This window comes from Strigops habroptila, chromosome 15 (assembly GCF_004027225.2).
Source record: "Strigops habroptila isolate Jane chromosome 15, bStrHab1.2.pri, whole genome shotgun sequence".
Taxonomy (NCBI): Eukaryota; Metazoa; Chordata; class Aves; order Psittaciformes; family Psittacidae; genus Strigops; species Strigops habroptila.
In genome coordinates this window covers 8,495,846-8,519,052 of record NC_044291.2, presented here as the reverse complement: position 1 = coordinate 8,519,052, position 23,207 = coordinate 8,495,846, and the positions used below count along the sequence as shown (strand labels likewise).

The 23,207-nt window shown below is 42.8% G+C and overlaps 1 protein-coding gene across 1 annotated transcript in view; it reads left to right on the top strand.

Annotated features, from left to right (window-relative positions):
• PAPPA (pappalysin 1) overlaps positions 1 to 23,207 on the top strand; it is a 179,660-nt gene that overhangs the window by 54,198 nt on the left and 102,255 nt on the right. The window contains exons 3-7 of the mRNA XM_030507396.1: positions 63 to 208; positions 4,628 to 4,921; positions 8,902 to 9,094; positions 15,846 to 15,967; positions 21,036 to 21,543. Of these exons, the coding sequence (XP_030363256.1) occupies positions 63 to 208; positions 4,628 to 4,921; positions 8,902 to 9,094; positions 15,846 to 15,967; positions 21,036 to 21,543 (1,263 nt within the window). The remainder of the gene's footprint in view (positions 1 to 62; positions 209 to 4,627; positions 4,922 to 8,901; positions 9,095 to 15,845; positions 15,968 to 21,035; positions 21,544 to 23,207) is intronic.

Below are 23,207 nucleotides of genomic sequence, written 5' to 3'. Positions count from 1 at the left end.
TTTTATACTTTGTGGCTTTTCATGTCGCCTTTAGAAAACAAAATGCTTTTCTTTTTTTACAGAGCATACTTGGATGTCAATGAACTAAAGAACATCCTCAAACTGGATGGATCCACACACCTCAACATCTTCTTTGCCAATTCCTCCGAGGAAGAGCTGGCTGGAGTGGCAACTTGGCCCTGGGACAAGGAAGCCTTGATGCATCTAGGTGAGCAATAAAGATGTTTCTTCTTTGTAAAGCATTCTTCTGAGGCACTAAGAAGGAAAGACAAACATGCATTAAGCTCTGTTCTGATTTCTTATCATTCCTGTAATATATAGTCAGGGGAAAAAAAGTATTTCACGATTCCCAGATACTGGCTCACAACCAGGAAAATATTAGGTTATAAACCCAAAGCATATTATGGTATTTGTAGATGATGTCAAGCTGAAAGTATTTCACCTTTTAAGTGAAGCTACTTTACAGGGCATTCACTCCATGGGAGCACTTTGCAAAGAAGATTTGGGGGGATAGGTGTGGGGATGCTAGACAGAAGTGAATTTTTAACCTTAGCCTATTATGTTCTGATCCTTAGTTCATTCCTTAGTAAGTGTTCAATTAATTTTCCTCACAGTTAAAATTTGCGGCTGTTTTTCTCTACCAATGTGTGAAAGAGCAAACTGCTGAGAGATTGTATTTCTAATGTTCATTTGAGTGGAACTAGAAGGAGTTCACAACCCTGTGGATTGCCTTGCATGTTTCATAACAAGGTTGCTGAGTATGGCTGCTGGAAGCCAGGGTTCCAGACAAAGCTGTACAACCTCCCAAATGACTCATTGCCCTGACACCTGCAGTGCCACTGGGCCTGTGTTCCTTGCAAAGTGCCAGATGATCCTGGTTCAGAAGGCACCAACTGAGTCTGTAGGTACTTCTCTGAACTGTACAAACCTCCCTCAGGCTGCAAACCTTATCTGGTCATCTTATAAGAGCAGGGATTGTCACAGATTTCCCAGCTATTTTTCTTACTTGTCAAAACCTTCCTAGGCTGGAAGTGAAGTCCAGTTTCAGCCAAGTTCAGGCTTTATGAAAGGCTGTTTCAGCCAATTTTTATATTACCCAGCCCCACCTTGAGCAAAACAGAAAAGCTGTGGCAAATGTAAAGCTAGATGAGGAGAGTAAAATATGATGTTTATTATTTTAAAGCGTACTGTGAGAGCTGAGCTACAACTCACGCCATCAGTCAGAAAGGCTTTTCCATGCTCACAAATATATTACCCCAAATCCTAGATGTTAACATCTCTTTATAGTCACCATAGCTGAGAGAGGCTCCATGGTCAGACCAAGCAGTTTCCCTACCTCAGTTAGTAAATGTTTTATTGTGACATCCAACTTCGCAGCTGCTCTGGAGAAAGTGTGAGCAAACTTCCCAAGGACTGGCACTGACCCACATCAGTCTCCTGCTGAGCTAGGCTGGAAGTGAAGCCTCTTCCACTCTGACTTGCCTCCAGCCCCATCTCCATGGGCTGCTGCCTGGAGCACTGAGAACAGAAGATGCTGTAAATAAATGCCTGCCAGTGAGCATTCCCCACTGCAACATCTGGCAAAACCAGAGATAGATATTAACCCCAGCCTCAACTGGAACCCACACTGGTGTGATTTCTATCACTTTGTAGAACCACAACCCCCTACTCCTGCACTAGCCCCACAGTAACTGCTTCTGATTTTGCAACAAGGATGGGTTGCTGGTGGGAAACATTAGACCTGATACCACTGCTGGAGTGAACTAAGGCTGCAATATAGCTGATCCTGCCCTAAATGAGTAGTTTCACAGCTTCCCTTGGTGTCGCCATGGGAGGGAGCAGAGAACAAGGGGAGAGCTCCAGAGCGCCAAGAAGAACCTTCTGCAAGAGGGCTGGGGCCTGCCCAAAGCCCTGATGAGTTCTTCTGTCACTTTGTTAAGCTAATTGTCACCATCATGCCTGAGCAAAACAGTTTCAACTCAGCTCAGTGTATTGACAGAATTCATTGACCAAGAAAAGGTCTCACAAGAGAAAAAAAAAAAAGACATTAAGCAACAGTTTAAAGTTGACTTGAAGTGGGGAAAAAGTAAAATAAATAAATAATGGTCATAATTTCCTGTCCAAATGGCCCTCCCAGACCTGTGCTTGCTCTGTAAGAATTCATCTTGAATCTTTTTTTACTCTCTTCTATAAATCCAATATGTACTTAATAAAAAAATATGAAATATGTCCTGTGGTGCAGATCTAAAGGCTGGGATAGAGATTGTCTGGGTGAGGGAGTTTATCTTTTCTGTAAAACTGCAATTGATTTAGATTCTTGACAGCTGTGAAAAATATAAATTTCCTACAAAGGCAAAAAGAAAATCTCTCTCTCCAGCTGCCTCAGGGCTGTCCAGAGCCAGAACCATTTACCCAGCCTGTGCTTTTGGAGGCACATCCTGCTGAGGAATTCCACCAATACTCCTGCTATTGGAAAACAAACTCTGGAATTATCGTTGGGAAAGAGACCCTCACAAAATATACTCTCTGGGTTTAAATATCTGGGTAGAGACCAAGCACTGGAGGAATCAGAGCATGGATTGTATAAAGGGGGATTGCAGTGGTTGCACACTAGTAGGGCTGTATATAATTAATTTGGATTGAGGAGCACTAGTGTAAGGAACATTTCAGTGCTGTGAAAAGGATGTGCAGATGCTACATGTGGCATAGTTGTTGCAGTGTGATTGATTTTATTCACTCTTTTAAATCTGTATTTAAATTTCAGTTCATTTTTTAAATACTATATATGTATTTATACATGTCCACGTGACTTCTTTCCACTGTGCCCATGCAGTCACACATGCCCATACACAGTCTTTTTCTATGTTCCTATTTATACATGTGTCCGTGCAGGACATCGGAAGGGGTCCTGCCTCTGTCTTCACCACTGATAAGATTTCAGCTGTATTGTGTTTGGACACTAGGAGGAAAATGTGAAACAACTGGGAAAATCAATGGAGAACCACAGTCAGGGAGGTTTAGGGAAAGGATTGAGCTACACAGAAAGGTTGAATGGATTACAGTTATTTAGACTAAAGGAAAAGAGTCTAAAGTGGGGATGATGACAGTCTCATAAAAGCTGATGAAAGGGCAGGAGAATCTTCTGTTCTTTGTACCCGTGTGAGGCAGGACTTGAAGTCATGAACTTAAATTGCCAACAAATGAGTTCAGATTGGATGTGAGTTAAATTCGTGCAGCCGTAAGGATACTGAGTGCTGAAATGAATTGCTGGGGCAGTCATGTCATCAGAGGTTGTAAAGAGATGTTAGGGCAGTATGTGTGAGGGATGGTATAGACGTAACTGGTCCTGTGTTTGTTTGAGAGTGGAGTTTATGTGATTTATTAAGATCTTCTCAGTCTTATTTTCCTCTAATTCCATGATTATTGCCACCAAGTGTCCAGGCAGATGAGAAGGAAGAGTCTATGGTGTGTCAGAACTTGGTGATCTCATCTTCCCTGCGCTGCAGTCACTGATAAAGTTCCTCCTGCCAGAACCTTTTCTCTCCTCATTGTCACTAAATTAGTAGTGTACCATATCCAAGATTTATTCTCCCACTTTTACAAAGCAGTCTCCTGTTCTCATGTTAGGCAGTATACACAAACAGTTTTAAATAAAAGGCTTGGAAAAGGTGAACTCAGCAAGCTAAATAAAGAAAATATGAAGCATGTCATAAATCCAAAGGTACATCTAACTGAGCTAAAAATATAAGTATGATTAATTCAATATACTGTCAAGCTTCACTAATTTACCATTTGCTTATCTACATATCCCATAATTCATACAACAAAAAAAAGCACCATTGATTTTCTTTATGCACATTTAACAACCACAGAGTTCTTTTAGAATTAGCACATTCCAGGATTCCATAGTTTTTGACACATTAGACTGATGCATATTCATTAGTGGACTGTGCAGTTCAGATCAAACCAGCCTTGTCTGAGTATATGAGCAGAGTGTGTTTGTGACAGTTACTTCAAAGCTGTCTATCTGATCAGAGCACACCCTGCAAAAACTGTTCCAGCCTTGGGTGTATTCTGTTTTCTTTGTCCAGCTATTTGCAAACATTGGTACAACCTACTGCATTTTTTAGGGTGTTTCAGAAGTTAATAGGCTTCTATTATATCTTTACCCTGTGGAATAATATGCAGAGAGCACTTCAGGTATGCTTTGTTTGACTGTTGGTATCAATACATTGCTTACACTTATCTGGGCAGAATCATTCTCTTTAAGCACATTAAATTATTTGAAATTGCATAGTACGAAGTAATTGCGTGTAGAATTTCTCTTTAAGTTAACACAAACCAAACTGAGCATATTCAGTTGAAAGACCAATTGTCGCTGTGGTTTAGGATGTTGGGTTTGTCTCATCACTTCTCATCCTTAGGCCCCCAGACTAAGGATGAGATTAAACCTTGCTGTGCAGTTTCTCTGAGCAAGCAATGTGCCTGATTGTGCAAAAAGTAGCTCACTCTATAGAGGATCCAATGAACTGCCAGTGGATCTGCCTTTGGGATTGTCTTCCTTTGCTGTTCCTTTGCTGTTGTAAGACAAGGCAAATATAGAAGCGGTTCTTTTTTCCCTTTACAGGTGGCATTGTGCTGAATCCCTCCTTCTATGGAATCCCTGGCCACACACACACAATGATCCATGAAATTGGGCACAGCCTAGGGCTCTATCACGTCTTCCGAGGAATCTCAGAAATCCTCTCCTGCAGCGATCCATGCATGGAAACCGAGCCCTCCTTCGAGACTGGGGACCTCTGCAGTGACACCAACCCTGCTCCCAAGCACAAGCTGTGTGGGGATCCTGGCCCTGGCAATGACACATGTGGCTTTCACAGTTTCCTAAACACGCCTTTCAGTAACTTCATGAGCTATGCAGGTACTTGGGTTTCCTCAGTTGCTGGTGGTTGGGCATGAACAAAGAATACAAGCATTACCTCTGATTTCACAGTCCATTTCATGTGGGGCTTCATGCTGACTCATGTGTCCATTGGTCTAGGAGCAGGCTTGATGAAGGACCACATTTGATGGCCTCAGGACTGTCTTCCAGTTCTATTATTTTTTTTCCTCAGCTTTACATAGTTTCACCTAAAGACCAGACAGAAGGTTTTGGGGAGGGAAGAAATGATATAAGCATTAAGAAAACATCTTCTAACAGCTCTACAGCAAATTTGACACCTTATTTCCCAGGGATCTGAATGCCTGATCTATGAAGTCTTCTTTGAAAAACCCAAATTCAGAGATTTACCCTTTCCCAAGGAGATATTGAGTGTCAAATGAATATTGATACCACCAAGGCTCTGGGATAAACCTGTGATAGACTTCTAACGAGACACTACTCGTGCCTCCAGGTGTCTGTTCAAACACCATGTTTATTGTTTGATTTGGAGTCACTGTAGTTCAGCTAGAATCGCTCACGTGAGTTTCATCATTAGAGTGTGATATACTGGGATAGTACGTGGTCAGGAATGCTCTTATGGTCAAAGACCACCGGTGTGCTGTGCTGGTTTGTGCTAGGGGTGCAGCTACAAAGGCTCCATATCAGTTGGGTAGAGCCACCCCTCCAAGAGGAATAAGCTGCTCAAGCAAAAGCCTGATTTTGTGGTTATAACTTCCATAGGCACAGCTATGTCGTTCAGGAGTGGTGGTTTGTGGCACTCCTACTAACAGAGCATATCACAAAGAAGCCATGAGCTCCTGTGACCCTTCCCATTGGACAAGGGTGGGCTGGAATCCTTGCCACACCCCTGCAAGTTCAAGGGGGGTTGAACTTTTGTTGTTTCCTGGAAAGAACCAGGGATACCTTGGCTTGTATTTCCACTTATTTTGGGTCATGGGGTCGAGCCATGTTGAAGGTCTGTGACATTGAGGTGACAGCATCCACAACATTTTAAAGGTGACCAATATCCTTATAGTCACTGAAGGGCACCTTTATACACCAGGCAAAAACACAGATTGCCCACTCAAAAGGTCATAGGAGTGCTTATTCTGTAATAAAACTGTAGAGAAGCAAAGTGTTTAATGTCATCTGAGGCACAGATTGAAATGATTTATAACAGCAATGCTTTTATGCTCTCCATGGCACTAGCTAAAACTGATGCTTAGTTTTCTCTTTATTTTCCTATTTGTTTAGAGGGTGTTTTCAGGGACAAGCATACACACCCTGAGACAGCTCCTCAGCATGCTGTGCACTTTATTGTGGGGCAGAGCCTTGGAGCCTGATGCCACCTCCTGTAACATGGCAAAAAGAGCTCAGTGCCACTTGAGATGACAATACCCCTCCACCAGATCTGCTGGGGTGTGTGATGAGGGGTGGAGCATGCTTGTTGCAAAACAGAGGTCTCTTCTTCCAAAGGGAGCTTGCCTTCCCAATTCTCTTGAGAGCTGAGACAGAGACAGACCTCAGAGATACCGATCTGCTCTTGGGAGCTACATATGTGCTGGTGTTCTGAGCAGAAACCACCTTTTTTTTGTCTTGAAAAATTAAGTGAAGTGACATGATAGGTATCTCTAGAGCTCATGCATGAATTGGTTTGTTTTCTGTTGTTGCCAGTGGAATAAAAATATATCAGGATATCAAATTGCTGTAGAAATACCTTTGAAACATCTAGTTGAGGTCATGCAGCTCTAAGCATCGCCTTGCCTTTCTGTTTTGCTGCTTGTATGCAGCTTGATCATATCGTGTCTGTCTAATGTCCATCTGTCCAGTTATCCTCAGCTGTGTAGCAAAGCACTGACTTAAAGGGTAACTTTTCTTTCCCTAAATAACAAGTTACGATGTCCAGAAGATCGAGAATTTGAGAAATTGGACTTGTAAATTATTTTTACAAGTCCAAATAGCTGTGGTGTTCCCAAATAAAAAGATAAGTTAGTCTTTAGGTGCCTCTTCATGAAGTCAGCAGGAATTCTGCCTCTGAATTCTGTTGGAACAACCATCCCAGCAAAGACTCCTGAATTTCTCTAATTATTACTTTATCTGAAGATCTTGAACCTTTCTTGGCATGGAGAGATTCAGTGAAATACCTTCCTCCCTTTCCTCTCCTCCCTTCCCTCCCCCAGGACACAGTCTTTGCTGATGGTGAAGCAGATTGGGAATGCAGGTCATCTTTCTCCCATGCCATTGTCTCACTGCTTTGTCCTATATATATTTTATTGTTCCTTTATGATGGCTATTAAGGGCTTTTGTCTCCTTCTGTGCTTCCGTGAAGAATATTTACGGCTTTTACAGCATGCTCAGGGGTAGACCATTGGTAATTATTGAGGAAATCCAGGGGTGTCAGATTAAAGCAGCCTTCTGCATACCCATAGGGATTTGTAGATATTTTCAAGTTGGTGGTGGCTGTCTATCTACTGGGTATGTTTGATGAGAGGAGGTTCACTGCTGAGTGGAATTAGGAGGGATGCAGGAGAACGTGTGAACAGACGTGTCCTTCCTGTGGTAGGGCTGCATTCAGGGCTGTAGTTTGAGAGGATCCCAGCCGAATCTGTCTCCTTTTGCTTGCATCTCTGGGAAGATGTGGCAAGGTTTTAAATTAGCCAGCAAATTCACACTTCTCTTTAGAACAAATTCATGGGGTTTTGTGCCTCTTGAGTTGCACAGGGCACAGACTTGAAGAAATCAGAGCATCTAGTAATGCTATTACAATATTGAGCTGCCAACTTACACGCAGGCAAACAACTCTGAGCAGCCTTCAGTGACCTGCATCTTCCCAGAAAAGTGTATTCCTTGACCTGTGCCAAACTGTCATTGTTGTTTGTGTCACAGTAGCGTGCAGAGGTCCCATCTGGGACTGAGCATTACTGGGCTAGGAACTCTGCAGGCACATAGGAAGAAACACTCTGTGTTTTCAAGAGCTTTTCATCAGATGGGAAGAGAACCAGAGAAATGGTTCAAGTGCAAGCATCAAGTTCTTCAGCACAACGTTTCTGGGTGACTTTGTACAACATATTTATTCCTTCTGTGATCTGCACAATAGAGAAATAGTAATTTTCTGCTTCTCCGGGGCATTGTAGTTGTAAAGTTGTGTGGTGTGCAGAGGGCACTAGATGTGTTCTTCTTGCCAAATCATGTTTTGGGAAAAACAGTTGAAATGAGAAATGGGTATTTGTGGGAAATTATCCAGCAAAATTATTTCTCCATTTTGAATGAGAAAGAAATTGGAAATATCAAAAAATGGTTTATGGAAAGTTCAGAAAGGGGCTCAAATCATAATGGTAATGGGGGAGATTTTGAATAGAAATAATGTTATTTTCCTGCCCCAAAATTTACATTTTTAATCAAGATTTTTTAAAAATTGATCTTTCAGAACTTTTTATTTGTTCATTAGAAAATTGAAGAACTTTATTAAAGTGATGTATTTTAAAATTCTGTGTTCTTTTAATCTAAGAAAGGTGTCAAAATCTATTGCACTCATTTGCATGAGTCTCAGTCAATGCTTTACCTTAACACTACCCATTCTTCACCCTTTTATACTCTCTCTGAGATATTTCAGATGTGAAACTCTTTTAAGCGCAGAGGTCCACTGGTAGCCCCAGTTCTGACCAGAAGGTGCTGCACTGAGGCTTTTTCTGTCTCTTCACCTCCATGTGTCTGCCTCATCTAGGGATAATCTCTAGGTGCTTCCTACATATCCCGGACCAGAGGGAGGGCACATGTATTGATTTATGTTTTCCTTTTTAACTCTTGTTTCCTTTCACCTGCCTCCACAAGCAATGTCTGCATTAATTTGTTCACAGGCTATTAACTCCTGAGTGCTGGGAGAACCCATCCCGGCCCTTGAAAGAGGCTGCCATTCACCAGGTTGTAATTCTCTCCCCTTATCTCCTGTGTGGTTGATGTGGCTTATGTTTTCATTTCAGATGATGACTGCACCAACTCCTTCACGCCCAATCAAGTGGCCAGGATGCATTGCTACTTGGACCTCGTCTATCAGAGCTGGCAGCCCGCGAAGAAACCAGCTCCTATTGCAATTGCCCCACAGATTGTGGCTCGGAGCTCCACCTCTGTCACTCTGGAGTGGTTCCCACCCATTGATGGCCACTTCTTTGAAAGGTGATCATGCGCTGCTCCATACTCTTGCACTGAATTGAATGGGAAGAGGAGAAGGAGGGGAACAACCCAGGACCCCCATCCAGGAGCGCAGCTTTATCATGTGCTGTACTCAGTCTAGATTAAGGCTTCCTCCTAAATTGGTTCATACTGAGGAGGTTATTGATCTGTTTTCTGCTCTTCCTTTCTCAGCCTGTAGCACTCAGTCGAGGGCCATTGATTTGCCATGTAAAGGGCAAATCTTTTCCTTCTTCCATATGTTGTAGGAGGAATTTTCAATCAAGGATTCTGGCCCCGTGATTCCCGCTGTTATTGCTGCTCACAAATACCTGTGGGCTTCAGCTTTGCCTGCACATCCCTGTCCCACCCCCCACCCTGTACGTTTCCTTTCCAAGGACAAAGTGAATCTTGTTTCTACTCCTGTGACAACAGAGAGCTCACAGGCAGTGGTGTCTCACAGGGTAAGGAGGTGGCCATCTGGGGAGGGGGACAAATTCCACAGACCTGAGCTGCAGGTCTGAGATGGGAATTGAGCAAGACACAGTCAAAGACCTACAACCTTGAGCATCATGTGTCATTTTGCTACACCCCAAGTAGAGCATGTGTGTGTGTTCATGTCTGATAGACATGCAGCTATGTGCTACCAATAATGAAGAATTAAATGAACGTAGTGCTCTGGGCAAGAGTTGCACCATGCTGAGCAACTCTACCTCAGGATGACCTGAGCAACTGGTTAGTTCATCTAAATACTTTTAGGCAGCGCTTGGATGAGCCACAGGAGCCATGGGAGTGCTAGCAGAGAACTTCCTAAATGACTGACCTTCTTGTGTTACCGTTAACTCACCTGCCCTGTTTGCATTTCTCCTCTACTTTTTGCTTTGTTATTTTATAGAGAACAAACTCTGAGTGTCCTTCAGCACTGTAGCAGTTCCTGTTGCAGGAGGCCAAATTTACAAGCATATTAGCACCCAAAGAGCTGTCTCAGCACTGCTACTCCCTTCAGTGAAAGCACCTTGAAAGCCACTGCCTTCATCAGGGATGAAACTCCTCCCACTGCTTAGTACACTGTGGCCATTTCAACCGCCAGCTTGCGCTTTACCTGAGCAGGCAGATAGCTGTTCTTTTCTGCTCAGATGGGATTTTCCACCTTTATTGCAGATTCATACAGGGAAAGCAATCAAATCGTATTAGGAGTTGATAAAGAGAGCTCTGGTGCTCTGAGCAGTGTTTGCTTTAATTGCAGTTTTGCAACTGGAGCCCTTTATTCCCTATGTGTGAAAAAGGCCTTATGTGAAGCTCTGAAAATTAATTCAGAATTGTTTAGCCCATAACCATTTTTAGGTAAATTAAGTTTCTCCAATTTAATTTAGATTTCAGAAGATGCTTATTGTGTGTTAAATAAATACCATCTGCCTCTTAAGAGACATTGATGCAGAGTTAATTGTTATGTAACCAAATATGTCTTTATTACATATTTCTTATAACTCAATCAATATGTTCTTAATAACCCCTAGTTAGTTGCTTCTTAAATAACATCCAGTGGATAGCCTGCAAAATCTACAATTTCATAACAGAGTTATCATATGTTAAATAAATAGTGATTTTCGAGAGAAAAAAAGGTCCTTTGGGTTTTCAAATCTGTGTGCTCAGTATTACTGAACAGATTTAAAGAGACAGTCTCAAATACTTTGAGTCCAGTTCCTTGTTACACTGAGATTCCCAGTGCTAACAGATACAGAAATGCTGTCACCATTTAAAAATGTCACTGAAATATATAAATGATTCTGTCTAAAACATATCCAAGTTTCTGATATATTAAGCAAAACAAGGATGATGGTAGTATTATAGTGGCTAATACAGAAGAGCTCATGTGCCGTACTTCCAGTCCCACTGTGTCCAGCGCTGCTCAGTTAGAGATATGTGCCTGTATCAATTTGTAGAATTGGGTCACTGTGCAAGACAAGTAGGAGGTAAAATTGGCCAAGTATAATCTTATCTGTGTGTGGGAATACTGTAAATCTTTGCAGATATTTTTACACAAAGTGCACACCATGGCCCAAATTTTACTTGCATCACTTGAATGAATAAACTCATTCACTTCAATGGGACTATTCATGTAAAAAACAGAAGACTGATACTCAACTGCTGAGTGCCTTGGGCCTGGTTTCTAATGCACAGAAGCCCCTTCCATGCTGTTTTGACAGTGTAAAAGGGCCTTAAAAGGCTGAATGGCTCTGGCTACATTAGCAAGTATTGTGGCCCAATATAAGTAGCGCAAAACAGTTGTTAATGAACAGCTGAACCTGATATCAACACTGTTGGGGTTTTGGGGGGTGGTTTCAGCCTAGCTGTAGCCTGGCCCATGGCATCAGCAGTTGGAGCACACCAGGTGTGGTCCTGGAGCACATCAAATGTGGTCCTGGAGCACGTCTCCAGTCTGGTTTCAGGCAAAACTGGGTCCAGCTTCCATGCTCCCGGACTGCTCTGAGTGCTCTCAGTAGGGAAGATGAAGAGTTTCACTTCAAAAGCTCGCTCCTGATCCAAATTACCATGCTACTGTAAGCACACTCAGCGTAACTCAAGTTCCTTTTATGTCCCTTTTATTCTTTAGAGCTGTGCATAGGCAGTGACCTCTGCTTAATGAAAGTCAGGAAGGGAAAGTTCAGCCTTGTTTTTAAAAATGTAGTGCCGGGCTGGCTGTAACTGTGGGTGTGGTCCTGGCAGGTCTGCAGTTCAGCGGAGATGAAGCATGGAAGTAAAAACCATGTGATGCTTCTCTGTTTAGATGCAACTTTGTCACTGGTGCCACAGTATTAGGTAGTATTATTTCTCTTAAGGTCTCAGTTCTAGGAATTACATGATTAGTTATGTGGATTTGAGGACAGAGAGTAGTACTGACTCTTAGTTCATGTAAATGTGGGGTTGGCTATCCTGCATCCTCACACCTTGGCAAGAGTAGCTCCAGGAGCTGTGGACAGAAGTAGATTCTTCCTCCTGACAGCCCCTCCTTACCTGTTCAGTGTGTTCAGTTGAGGAGTGCTATATTACACTAGAGAGTCATTTACCTGCACATAAATTTGCCAGTGTGTGTTTGACCCTAAATTCCAGCATCTGGTTGGGATTCTAAACATCTCTGATACTCAAATATATCAAGAACCAGCATTTCCTCTTGTAGCTACTACACAGAGCTACTACACAGAGGATTGGAACACTTACCATTCTCCATCCTCCTCCATGAAAACCCTAGCATGCACGTATAATAATGTGTGATAACCAAAGAATAATAGAGCCAACAAAACAAGTAAAAACAAGTGAGAAGAAGAAAACTCTCTTCATTTCCTGGCTGCATCTATTAGATGCGTTCATCTGCTGTCGCTAAGCATCCATTCATGTGCCTCCTGTTTGATATGCATAGGCAGGATGTAAACAGTGATTGTAATAGGGCTCGGCAGCAAATTCTGCTTGGACAGAAAACTTCGAATGCATCTGCTCTTCCAAGTTTTCATTGAGGTGACTGCATTAATTTCCATGAAACTGATGCTATCTTGTTCTTAGCAAGCAAATATTTTGGTCAGTATGGCGTCCCAGATCTAGATGGCTGGGCTTGATATTCACTTGCTTAAACCTTGCTGGAAAGTTTCAGTGCCTTAGAGGAGGGGAGAGCACCAATTCTGAATTTCAAGTAAGCAGATACAATTTAGTCTGAAAACAGGCACTTTTCTCTGAAAAGAATGACAGATTTTAGCTCTATTTGAGTTGCGCATTGAACTAGTGCTGGGCCTGAAGAGAATTGTCTTTTTTTCAGTAGTAATCTTTAAATTTTGAATCCACTTCCCTAGAATATCATGCTGTAGGAATGAATTCCTCCTGCGCTCTGAACTTTATAAGCTGGAATTTCCCCAGTACTTGGCTTATTAGAAAACAGAGAAGTCTAGATTTTCCATTACCCTGCACTTCGGGGAGTCATGTGCATCGGTGTCTAAGGTGTCAGATATGCTATCGTTCCTAATTAATAGTGTTTTGAACCAATTCACGCTCATTTTGTCTTGATGTCAGGGGCTGCATAAGGTGTAAGGATCTGGCTTAGATTTTCACAAGCCTGTAAATGTGATTCCATAATTAGTTTTGACATTCATGGCTCTTTGTAGGATTTGTGTGTGTGAGTCTGCAGACCAAAAGCTTTAACCCAAGAGTCATCCCCTGTGTAACTCCTTTCAGCCAGTGGAGTTACATCAGGGTTGAGTTTGGCTCCCAAATTGGAAAAGTAAAAAGAGAAAGTTTGCTCATAGCCTTTCCCACATGATGCTCCTTGTGATTTCTCTTACCTCCAAGTCCTTGCTGGTAAAAGGAAATGTTTGTCCATAAGCTTACAGTTTTTTCCACCATGGCAGCCTGTGATGAAATTGTATAGCTGTTAATTTGAGTAAAAAGCAGTCCTAATTGTGGAAACTTGGCTTTCAAAGCCCTGTCCTCATCCAGGCCCAAGTGCTAATGCAGGAGTAGAGAACTGAAAGATTATTATTGCAGGGACTTCTATACTGGCTGTTGGTGAATGTGTCTGAAAAACAACTGCACAATAAGAATTGTACATTTTGATTTCCCTGTACCTTTTATTCTGGATTCTTTATTTTTATATATATATTTGTATATAATATTTAGGCAAGCTGAGTTAGACACTTCAACCACTGTTAAATAGGCAGCTGAGAAATAAAGTAGGGAGGCAGTGTCATACCAATAGTGCAGGTGGGTGAAGTGAGACAGAGAGAGAAGTTATTCACAACATGCCCAAATTTATTCTTTACCAGTGTTACAGATCATGCAAGGAAGAGGAGGGCAGCTCTGCCTCCCTCTTCTGTATTCCACCCCATTGCCACATTTCACTCTTCAGATGTTTTCAGCAGGTGCATCCCTTTCTGTACTGTCTACGAGTTCAATCATTCACTGTCTCTTTGTAGGGGTGGCTCTGGGCCATGTTGAAATGGATATGAGTTTTACCACCGATGTCATTCCCAGTCCCCCCTGCTGACAATCCCTGCTTCCACCTAATTAAGCCAACAGAAAGTTGCCTTTCAAATAGATTCCTGCCAACAAACAGGAGATGCTAAGCTGTGGAGCAGCTGAGCGTGTGTCATCCCTACCACCAACAGCCTGGGAGGGCTGTGAGAGTAAATTTACAGTCCTGGTGTCCTCACTGAGGATCCAAAATAGCTTCTGCCTGAGGAACACAGTGCCCTTCGCTTAGCAGTGCTGAAATAACCCGCGCAATGGGGGATGGGTAACATTTGTGTAGCTGATTATAATAATTGATGTTAATTATAATAATTGACTCGATCCATACTTACCTGGGTAGCTTAGAGAGTGCACTGTGTTACACACAGTGTTTGCCTAAAACTTCAGGCCTTTCCTAGGTGCATTTAATCATTAAGATTATTAATTCCTTTCATTTTGAGTGGGCAGTTTCCTTAAAGCAGAACAATGAATTCTGAATCAGAAACAACTTACTGGGATGAATAACCACAGATTCTAGGTTATACGCAGTTCCAAATGTTGTGACTCTGAGGAATGTAGGGCTGAACTGTGTGAGATGCATCCTCAGCTGATAGAAATCAGCTTAATGTCATGAAAGATATTGGAGTTACTCCAGTCTACATCAGCTTAAACCCTGATCCTGGGAATGTATTAGCAAAAATATTTGTGAATCAGTGTTTAACTGGGCTTTCCTCTTCAACTGGTTCTGCTGATAGTACTTTATTGACAGTAGCTGGTATTAGATGTCTTGTGTAGGTGAAGTAATGCTGGTGCTGGGCAGTGAAGTGTGTTTCTTAATGCCATGTCATGCCATCTGATGGCGTGGAGCCATAAGATGTTCCAGTTCAGATGGAGCCATGCAGTGGTGCCAAAGCTGCCAGGTATCTAATCCAGTTTCTTCTGTGAACAGGATTAAGGACATGTTCTTTTCTGTATGTTCATAACCCACTGCTTTTCCAGGCTTGCAATGATCTGGTCTGTGATGCACCTCCAAAAGCAAGTCCTTGCATACAAAGCTGTGCTTCACAAAGCAGTTCTATCTGATGTTCTCAGAGCCTGGGACTTTGCCCTCTCCTCTGATCACCAGTAAGCCCATGGCCTTCACAGTCATAGAATCCCAGACTGGTTTGTGTTGGAAGGGACCTTAAAGCTCATCCAGTTCCAACCCCCTGCCACGAGCAGGGACACCTTCCACTAGAGCAGGTTGCTCCAAGCCCCTGTGTTCAACCTGGCCTTGAACACTGCCAGGGCTGGGGCAGCCACAGCTTCTCTGGGCAATCTGTGCCAGCACCTCAGCACCCTCACAGGGAAGATACAAACCTGAAGATACTACAAGTTCCAGCAATAAATCCATGGTAGGAGCAGAAATAGATCTGAAATATCCTGAGGCCAGTTTCCCTGCTCTAACCACTAAGCAATATGTATTTTCTTTTGTCATGGTTTGATCCAGTTGTAGTGCAGGGGAAAAAAAAGAAATCTAGCCGAGCATGTTTTCACAGGTTGCTGTTGTTTTGTGTTGGATGGAGGACTCACAGATGCCATCTACACAGGCTGTTAGCCCAAACCTACAGAAGGTCACCGTCAGAAAACACTCTTGTCAGTGCCTTGAGAAAAGAGGGTTAAGTGGAACTGAATTCTAAGTTTTATTGCTTTTAATATAGTTGAATAAGCAGCTCATTCAGCTGTTACTAAGTTGGTGTGTTTTCATGTTTTCCTGGCCTCCTAGAGAAGTGGGATCAGCATGTGATCTGTGTGCAGAAGGAAGAGTCCTGGTGCAATATGCCTTCAGCGCCTCTTCTCCGATGCCCTGCGATCCTTCGGGACACTGGAGTCCACGGGAAGCAGAAGGTGAGTCAGAGGGCTGGGGACAAAGATGTGGTCGGGAGAAGAAGGAACAGAGCAAAAGGAGACCCTCAAATATAGTGGAAAAATCTGGGAGAGAGTGACTGTTTATGCAGAACGAGAGGACAGATGACTACGCTGTGCCCTGAGGTAATGCTGCTGGCTGAAATACCTGTGTTTTGGCTCTCATGTCCTGACCCTGCCCATGAATTAAATGAATTCTGGGAGCTGAACCTGAATTTCAGAAAGCAGCACAGTGCCAAGAAGTGCTGACCATTCACAACTGCCAGATGAATCCCTCAGGGGAGCTGTTTACTCCTTCTACTCCAACTCCAAAAGTGAAGAATTGCATGTTATTTATTTGGGTGTGATTTCTGCTGCCTTCGCTTGCGCTCAATAAGAGTGGGCTGCACCAGCAGACAGGCTAAATGGAAGTTGCCCTTTGGGCAAGTACTCTACAGCATCAACACAGATGACGACAACAAGCCCTGTCTCGTTCAGGATGTTTTGCAAGTCATTCTTACTGTGTTGGAGGGAGAACGGTCTGCAGGGCTGATTGTACAGTGCCATTAGATGTCCATCACTAAGTCTTCTTCCATTACATAAGTAGGTGGATGTGGTAGCGCATATTTAAGATTATACCAGGTAGAGCTCAATAATCACAGATCATGGTTTGGACAGTTGCAGTTCACTCCAGCGTTTGGAAAGGGTCCTTTCACAAGGTTATGTAGTGACAGGACAAGGGGGAATGGCTTTAAACTGAAAGAATGTAGATTTAGATAGGATATAAGGAAGCAGTTCTTCCCTGTGAGGGTGCAGAGGTGCTGGCACAGGGTGCCCAGGGAAGCTGTGGCTGCCCCATCCCTGGCAGTGTTCAAGGCCAGCTTGGATACGGGCTTGGAGCAACCTGCTCTAGTGGAAGGTGTCCCTGCTCGTGGCAGGGGGTTGGAACTGGAGGATCTTTAAGGTCCCTTCCAACACAAACCATTCTGTGAGTCTATGACATCCAAGGGCCAGGGGTACCAGGTATGGCACAGAGCACACCTGCCCCGTGGGTGGACATTGTTCAAGAGCTCCATTCTGGGAAGCAGTGCTCTGGCTACAAGTGTGACTGGATTATCAAGTAAACAGGATTAGCTAAGTTTGGATCACTCACAGTAGTAGTGCAGGGTGGAAGGTGGAATTTCCACTTAGCCAAGGATTTCAAGGCTTTGAAACCTGGTTTCATTTGGAACAAAACCTGAAACTTTTGAAATTCTCCATGAAGGAAAATTAAAAACAAAAAGTGTTTGAGGCTGGCCAAAATGTTTTGTTTAGCTCATATAATTCCTCTTTCATGAACTTTGGTTAAATTATGACATTTTAAAATATCCCCTTTTAGTATACAATCTAGGGCAAAAGCAACTTTCAATATCCAACTGAAAAGTGTTTCAAAGGGCAAAAGTGAAACAATTTCTTCCCAAAATGTCAAAACACAATATTCCAATATTGTTAGAACTTTCTTCCCATTTTCTCAAAATAAAATTTTGGCCAGATAACCCAAATTTTTCAGTGTGTTTTGCTTTTGAGAGAACTTCATATTCCATTGAGATACGCAGTTCTGTCAAAATCTCTCCAACGAGCTCTGATTTGAAGCCTTCTACATCTCACACGTCTTGCCAGCGGCATCATTCCTAGAGAAACTGAGCTGTTCTAAGATTTATTACTCAGCTGCATTTTGCATTTAATTTCCTCTTCTTACAGTGTGTGCCTGCATGTTCTTAACTCTGAAGGGTGCAGCCTGATCCCTATCTGTCTCATACAATTGTCGTGGTGCCATTGCTCTGGAAAGAAAATTCGGGAATCTTATCCTCTTACTATGTTAATAGTTGTCTCCACTTTAGGGTAGAAGATGTACCAAGTGTATGGTATTTGTTGCTCTCTAATTTTCTGTCATCACTGCCACACTCCCTGACATTGAGGATCTTTGCCTTTTTGCACTTGGTCTGAGTTACAAATAGCACAGTTAAATCATTGTCTGGCTTCTTTAATTGTCTATCTGTGCGTACTCAAGCATGCAAGCTTTAAATCCACTTTCTGCAAGCGTTCATGTGTGTAAATCTCCACTGCTAGAGTGTTCATGGAAAGTGAATACAAAAGAGGCACGAGCATGGCAAAAATGAACTCATTTTACAATTTGAGACGACACTCATGGAAAATGTTTCATAGTACTCCAGCTTCTTACCAGAAAACCACACTTCTCACTTGTCTCTGGAGCAGCTCTGAACCTGGTTGGTCTTTTCCTGAGGCCTCATAGTGGTGGTGCTGCTAATTAGTCCAGGTAGCTGACACCAGCTGTGGTTTGGACTACATGTGAGCCGTGTCCATTGCAGAATGCGTCCTTCCTAATGCCCAGTTTCTGCCTGAGCGTGGTGGTGTCCAACCCTCTGGGATGAGATATTTTACGACTCTTTCTCAGCCAGTCATGCTCCCCAAAGGGGGTCTGTTTGCTCCTTGGCGGTGGTTGTGGGAAGCCACTGGAGATCAGGCAGTTCTGGTTTACTCTTTATCTTCACATAGAGCAAGAAAGCTCTAACTTACCTGGATTCTCACCAGCAGCACCAGCTAGGCAACCAAATGTTACAGCACCTCTACAATGCAGTCAAAGGGGATTTTTATATATGAAAGGTGATTCTGGCTCCAACCCAAGTAAGTGCCTTTGGTTTCCATGCAATATATGCATATATCAGTCAATTCCTACTGCCTGGCTCGCTATTGACTAAGAGAAGTGTGATAAGACAATGCAAAATGTTGCTGTCTTAGGCTGCTCTAGTGCCCTGCCTTTCCCAGTAGCCAATGTTTCACTTGAGAGTGATTCATTCTGTATTTGCAAGTGGAATTGTCTCAGTTGGACATTAGAGACTGGCCCTCTAACCAGGAGATGGGGTTTGACTCCTCCTTACAAACCTCATGTTCACATATTGTGTTAGGCAAGACATGATGTTATATGAGGTGCTCTTCTATGACTGATCTTGCTGGCGACCTCATAAACCAAAGGGTTTTCAGAACCTGAGTGCCCAGGGGCAGAATGACTATTCTTTTTGCATGCAAAAATTTTTGTAATATTCATAGTATTTACCAATCTCTAGGAATCTGGGATTACATGGAATAAGATTTCCATCCTCTTCCACAATTAAATGGATGTTTCTTACCTAGGTCTAAGTGTTTGATGATAGTTAAGAAAGGGTCTCTATCTCAACTTCATTGAGGTTTTTAGTCTATGGATGGCTACAATCGAAGTCCCATTTTGGGGTGTTAAATGCCCTGGAGGCTGAGTCCAGTTCATGTAATTCCAGTGATCATACCTTAATCTACCAGAACACATAGGTTCATTCACTATTTAAGTCTTACAGAAGCATTGAACTGGCAGAGGTGAAATTGCAGGAACCCAAGTGGTTCAGAAACATATTGGACTTTGAGCCATCAATCAGCTCCACTTTCCTATCTGCAAGATGGCAGCATTAAGATTCATGGATCTTTCCAAAGCCCTCTGAGATACCAGGGTTAAAAATCACCTTCTCACGACTGCAGTCAGGAGCTCGCTGTAAGTCTACAAGAAAGTCATCAGAGGGCCCAGCCCAGCAGCAGCGAACATGAGATAACGCCAAGTCGAACGGGGTATTCACTACTCAGACTAATTATACACAGTGCATGCCAAGGGGAAAGCTTGAGTTGAAATGGAACTCTGACTTTCTTCACAATATATCACTGCTGAGGTCTCTCTAGATCCTGAGGTTAGTGGCATTCCCACTGCCCTGTGGCATGTGCAGAGGAGAGGAGGGCGATGGGGTAAGTGAGGGTGAGGGAGAAGCATTAAAAGCTGTGCATCTGCAGGACAACTGGTTGGATCGCAGGGATGACTGCCTGAGACACCAGGAAATCTATTCTGCATCTGGGTTCATTTGGTATGAACAGGAGAATTCCCTGCGCTGTTTATCCTTGACAAAAGAGGCACATTTCTAACATGTCATTGGATCACAGACAATATGAATAACCTTCACACATTGCCCTTTTCTCTTCAAATTAGTAGTGATGTCCTGTTTGTTCATGTTTGCCCAGTGCTTTATCTTGCTTTCTTCCTCAGTTGCAAACAGCTGTGCTCTCTTTTTTCCCCTCTGCCTTCTCCATTTCTCTCTTCTCATTACCTTTCTTTATCTTTACTTTTCCCTTTCTTCTTTTCTGTACTTTGCCTTCTCCCTCTCCTGCTTGCTCCCTTTTTGTGTGATTATTTGGGAAGGAAGAGGGAATTCATAGCTCTCACTGGATTCTATTACCAACTGTTCCACCCATCTGACCTCTCTGGATCTTGCAGTCCGTGACTCGGTGCCAAATTGTAATGTTACCATAGTATTTGGGAGCCCAGCAAGCATTGTGGCTTTCATTAGTTTTTAGTAATACCTCCCATGCAGTTGAACATAGCCAACGGTGAGAAATGTACAAGTGCCTGTTTCATTACACCGAGTGCAAAGAGACAGCTCAGTCCTGTGCTCCATGTCCCTCCAAAAAAAGGGGTCTTACACAACATGATAGATGAGCCTGTAAATGGCATAGGAGTTGTCCCTCAACAGCACAGTGCAACAGCTGCTTGGAATCAACAAAAGCTCTTTTCTTGTCATTGTTATAGAGAAAAAGGTTGTATTTTAGAGTGAGAGGCAAGGGAATAAGTAGGAGCACAGAGGTGAACTGAAGGCAAAGTGGCTCTGTTTGTCAGGTAAAGTACCAAGTAGAAGGAGTAGAAAATATTGTTTGGCACAGGGGAAAGCACTAGAAATAGGAAATACAGGACCAGATGCACTGGCACAGCATGTTGTGGGGTGTCCAGTCCAGCTGGGCACTTAAACTGGGTTTGCATCTCTCATCCAGCCAGGAGACATTGCCGTTATATTTCTCCTCTCCATGCTGGCCATGCCTATTCTGCTCAAGTAAATAGTTTCCTTGACAGACATGCTTTTCTGCCACCAGTTTGTCTTTGAAGACTGATGCCAATGGTAAACCCATAGCTTTTAAAGCCCTGTTTTTGCTTCTTTCTTTCCAGGGCACCCTGATGTTGAGCAGCCTTGTAAATCCAGTGTCAGAACATGGAGTCCCAACTCAGCAGTCAACCAACACACGGTGCCCCCAGCCTGTCCCGAGCCCCAGGGCTGCTACCTGCAGCTGGAGTTCCGCTATCCCCTAGCTCCAGAGTCCCTCACAGTCTGGGTGACATTTGTTTCCCCGGACTGGGACTCCAGCGGAGCCGTGAATGACATCAAGTTGCTCACCATCAGCGGGAAGAACATTTCTCTAGGGCCACAGAATGTCTTCTGTGACATCCCATTGACCATAAAGCTGGATGCAGGACAAGTGGGAGAGGAGGTGTATGGGATCCAGATCTACACTCTGGATGAGCACCTGGAAATTGATGCTGCCATGCTGAGCTCTGTCCCCCAGAGCACACTATGCGCAGACTGCAGACCCATCCAATACAAAGTGGTTCGGGACCCTCCTTTCCAGTCTGGATCTCCAGTTGTCATCTCAAACCTCAGCAGGAGATTTGTTGACATGTAAGTACTGCTTCCCAAAGACCTGAATAGACTTGTTCAGGGAAAAACAATAACCTGTTTTGTTATTGTTCATCCTTCTGTTCATCCTTCTGATGTCCAGCATTGATTGTTGAATAGACATACCAAGTGTCACCAAGAGAGGATGTTCTCATAGTTTCTCTGTGGAACCAGGATCATCACACTCAGGTGAAATAGCCTGAGATTTCACAGATAGCTTTTGAGATATTTCTGTACAGAGACGTAAAATTCAGGCTTTCCTTAACTGGAAAGGATATTGCAAACTACCTAAGCTATGATAAGTTAAATGTTTAAGATAACCTAAATGAGGACCTCTGGAGTAACATAGAATCATTTCCGCAGAACTCTTTTGAAAGTAATATTTTGATGGAGAAGGAGAGAGAATGGCTGTCAGTGTTGGAGCACCAATTCATTGCTAAAGAAAGAGGGCAACAAAATATGCTTGCTGTTCCAGTATATAAATGTATTTAATCCACTTTCATTTTCTGTTTTCATGTGTCACTAAAACAAATTGTGTTGGAGTGAGATTATTCTAACATAGTAAACATGCCAAATACACTAGTTTGTTGTAGTAGGAATGGAGTTTCATCCCAGATGCAGTTATGCATCAAGTAATGCATGATTGTTGAGGAAAGTCCAACTTCCAAATATTTACTGATTTCAAGGAGATCCATGATCTACTCATAAGCATTCTACAGCAGCAAGAAAAAACATCCTTTGCCTAACATGATTCCCTGGAAATGATTCACTCATCTGTGGGAACAACATGAAACTCTCTTGAAAAATGAACACCAGATAAAAGGAAACCTGCTAAGAAAACTGCACTCTAATTTAGAGAAGATGATCTAATTAGTAGAGCTAATATCAAGGAAGCATACATCATTATGGTCTTCTAAAGCATATTTAAATATAATAAAAATGATTAATTAACAATTCAGTAATCATGAGCTCCCAGCCCTTTCATGGCCCAATTATACAGCTCAGAGGATGCAAATTGCCCTTATGGATTTAAAAATTCAAGGTAACTAACAATAGAGAATATAAAAACAGAAACCCAGGACATCACTGAGGTTACTGATGTGCTGAAAGTTAAGCATGTGCTGAAGTGCTTTCTTGGATTGTAGCCTTGTTCCAACAATTGCTGGCACTTAACATAAGATGAATATTGGCATTTTGGAAACATGGAAAATGGTGAATTTTCCCATGGTTTTGCTGTGAAAGCATCTTTGCCTGAAACCTGGCCCACTCTCCTTGGAAAATGGGACTGGTTTGGGTTGAAATATTTGCATACCTTAGCACAAGTTCCCACAGAAACAGGTCCAGTTTTGAGTTCATAACAAAATGTGAAAGAAAAGAAAAAGCCCAAAATATAGCCTGTATTCTGAGTTCTGTTCTTTTGGCTTTTATCATGATTTTGTGTATCACTTACAGGTAGCTGAAGTGAAAAGGTGCTCTAATAGTTAAACCAGTAGCCAGGGAGTAGTGACAGTTTTCATTGGATAAATCACAAGGGGTAACAGTACTGTCCCTGTCTTATGTCTCACCTAGTTACATAGTCAGCTAAAAATCACACGTAACGTTTAAGTTAGTCTTTCTGGGCTCTACCTGTGATCGATAGCTCCAGTCTAGCTGACCTCAGGTCATCT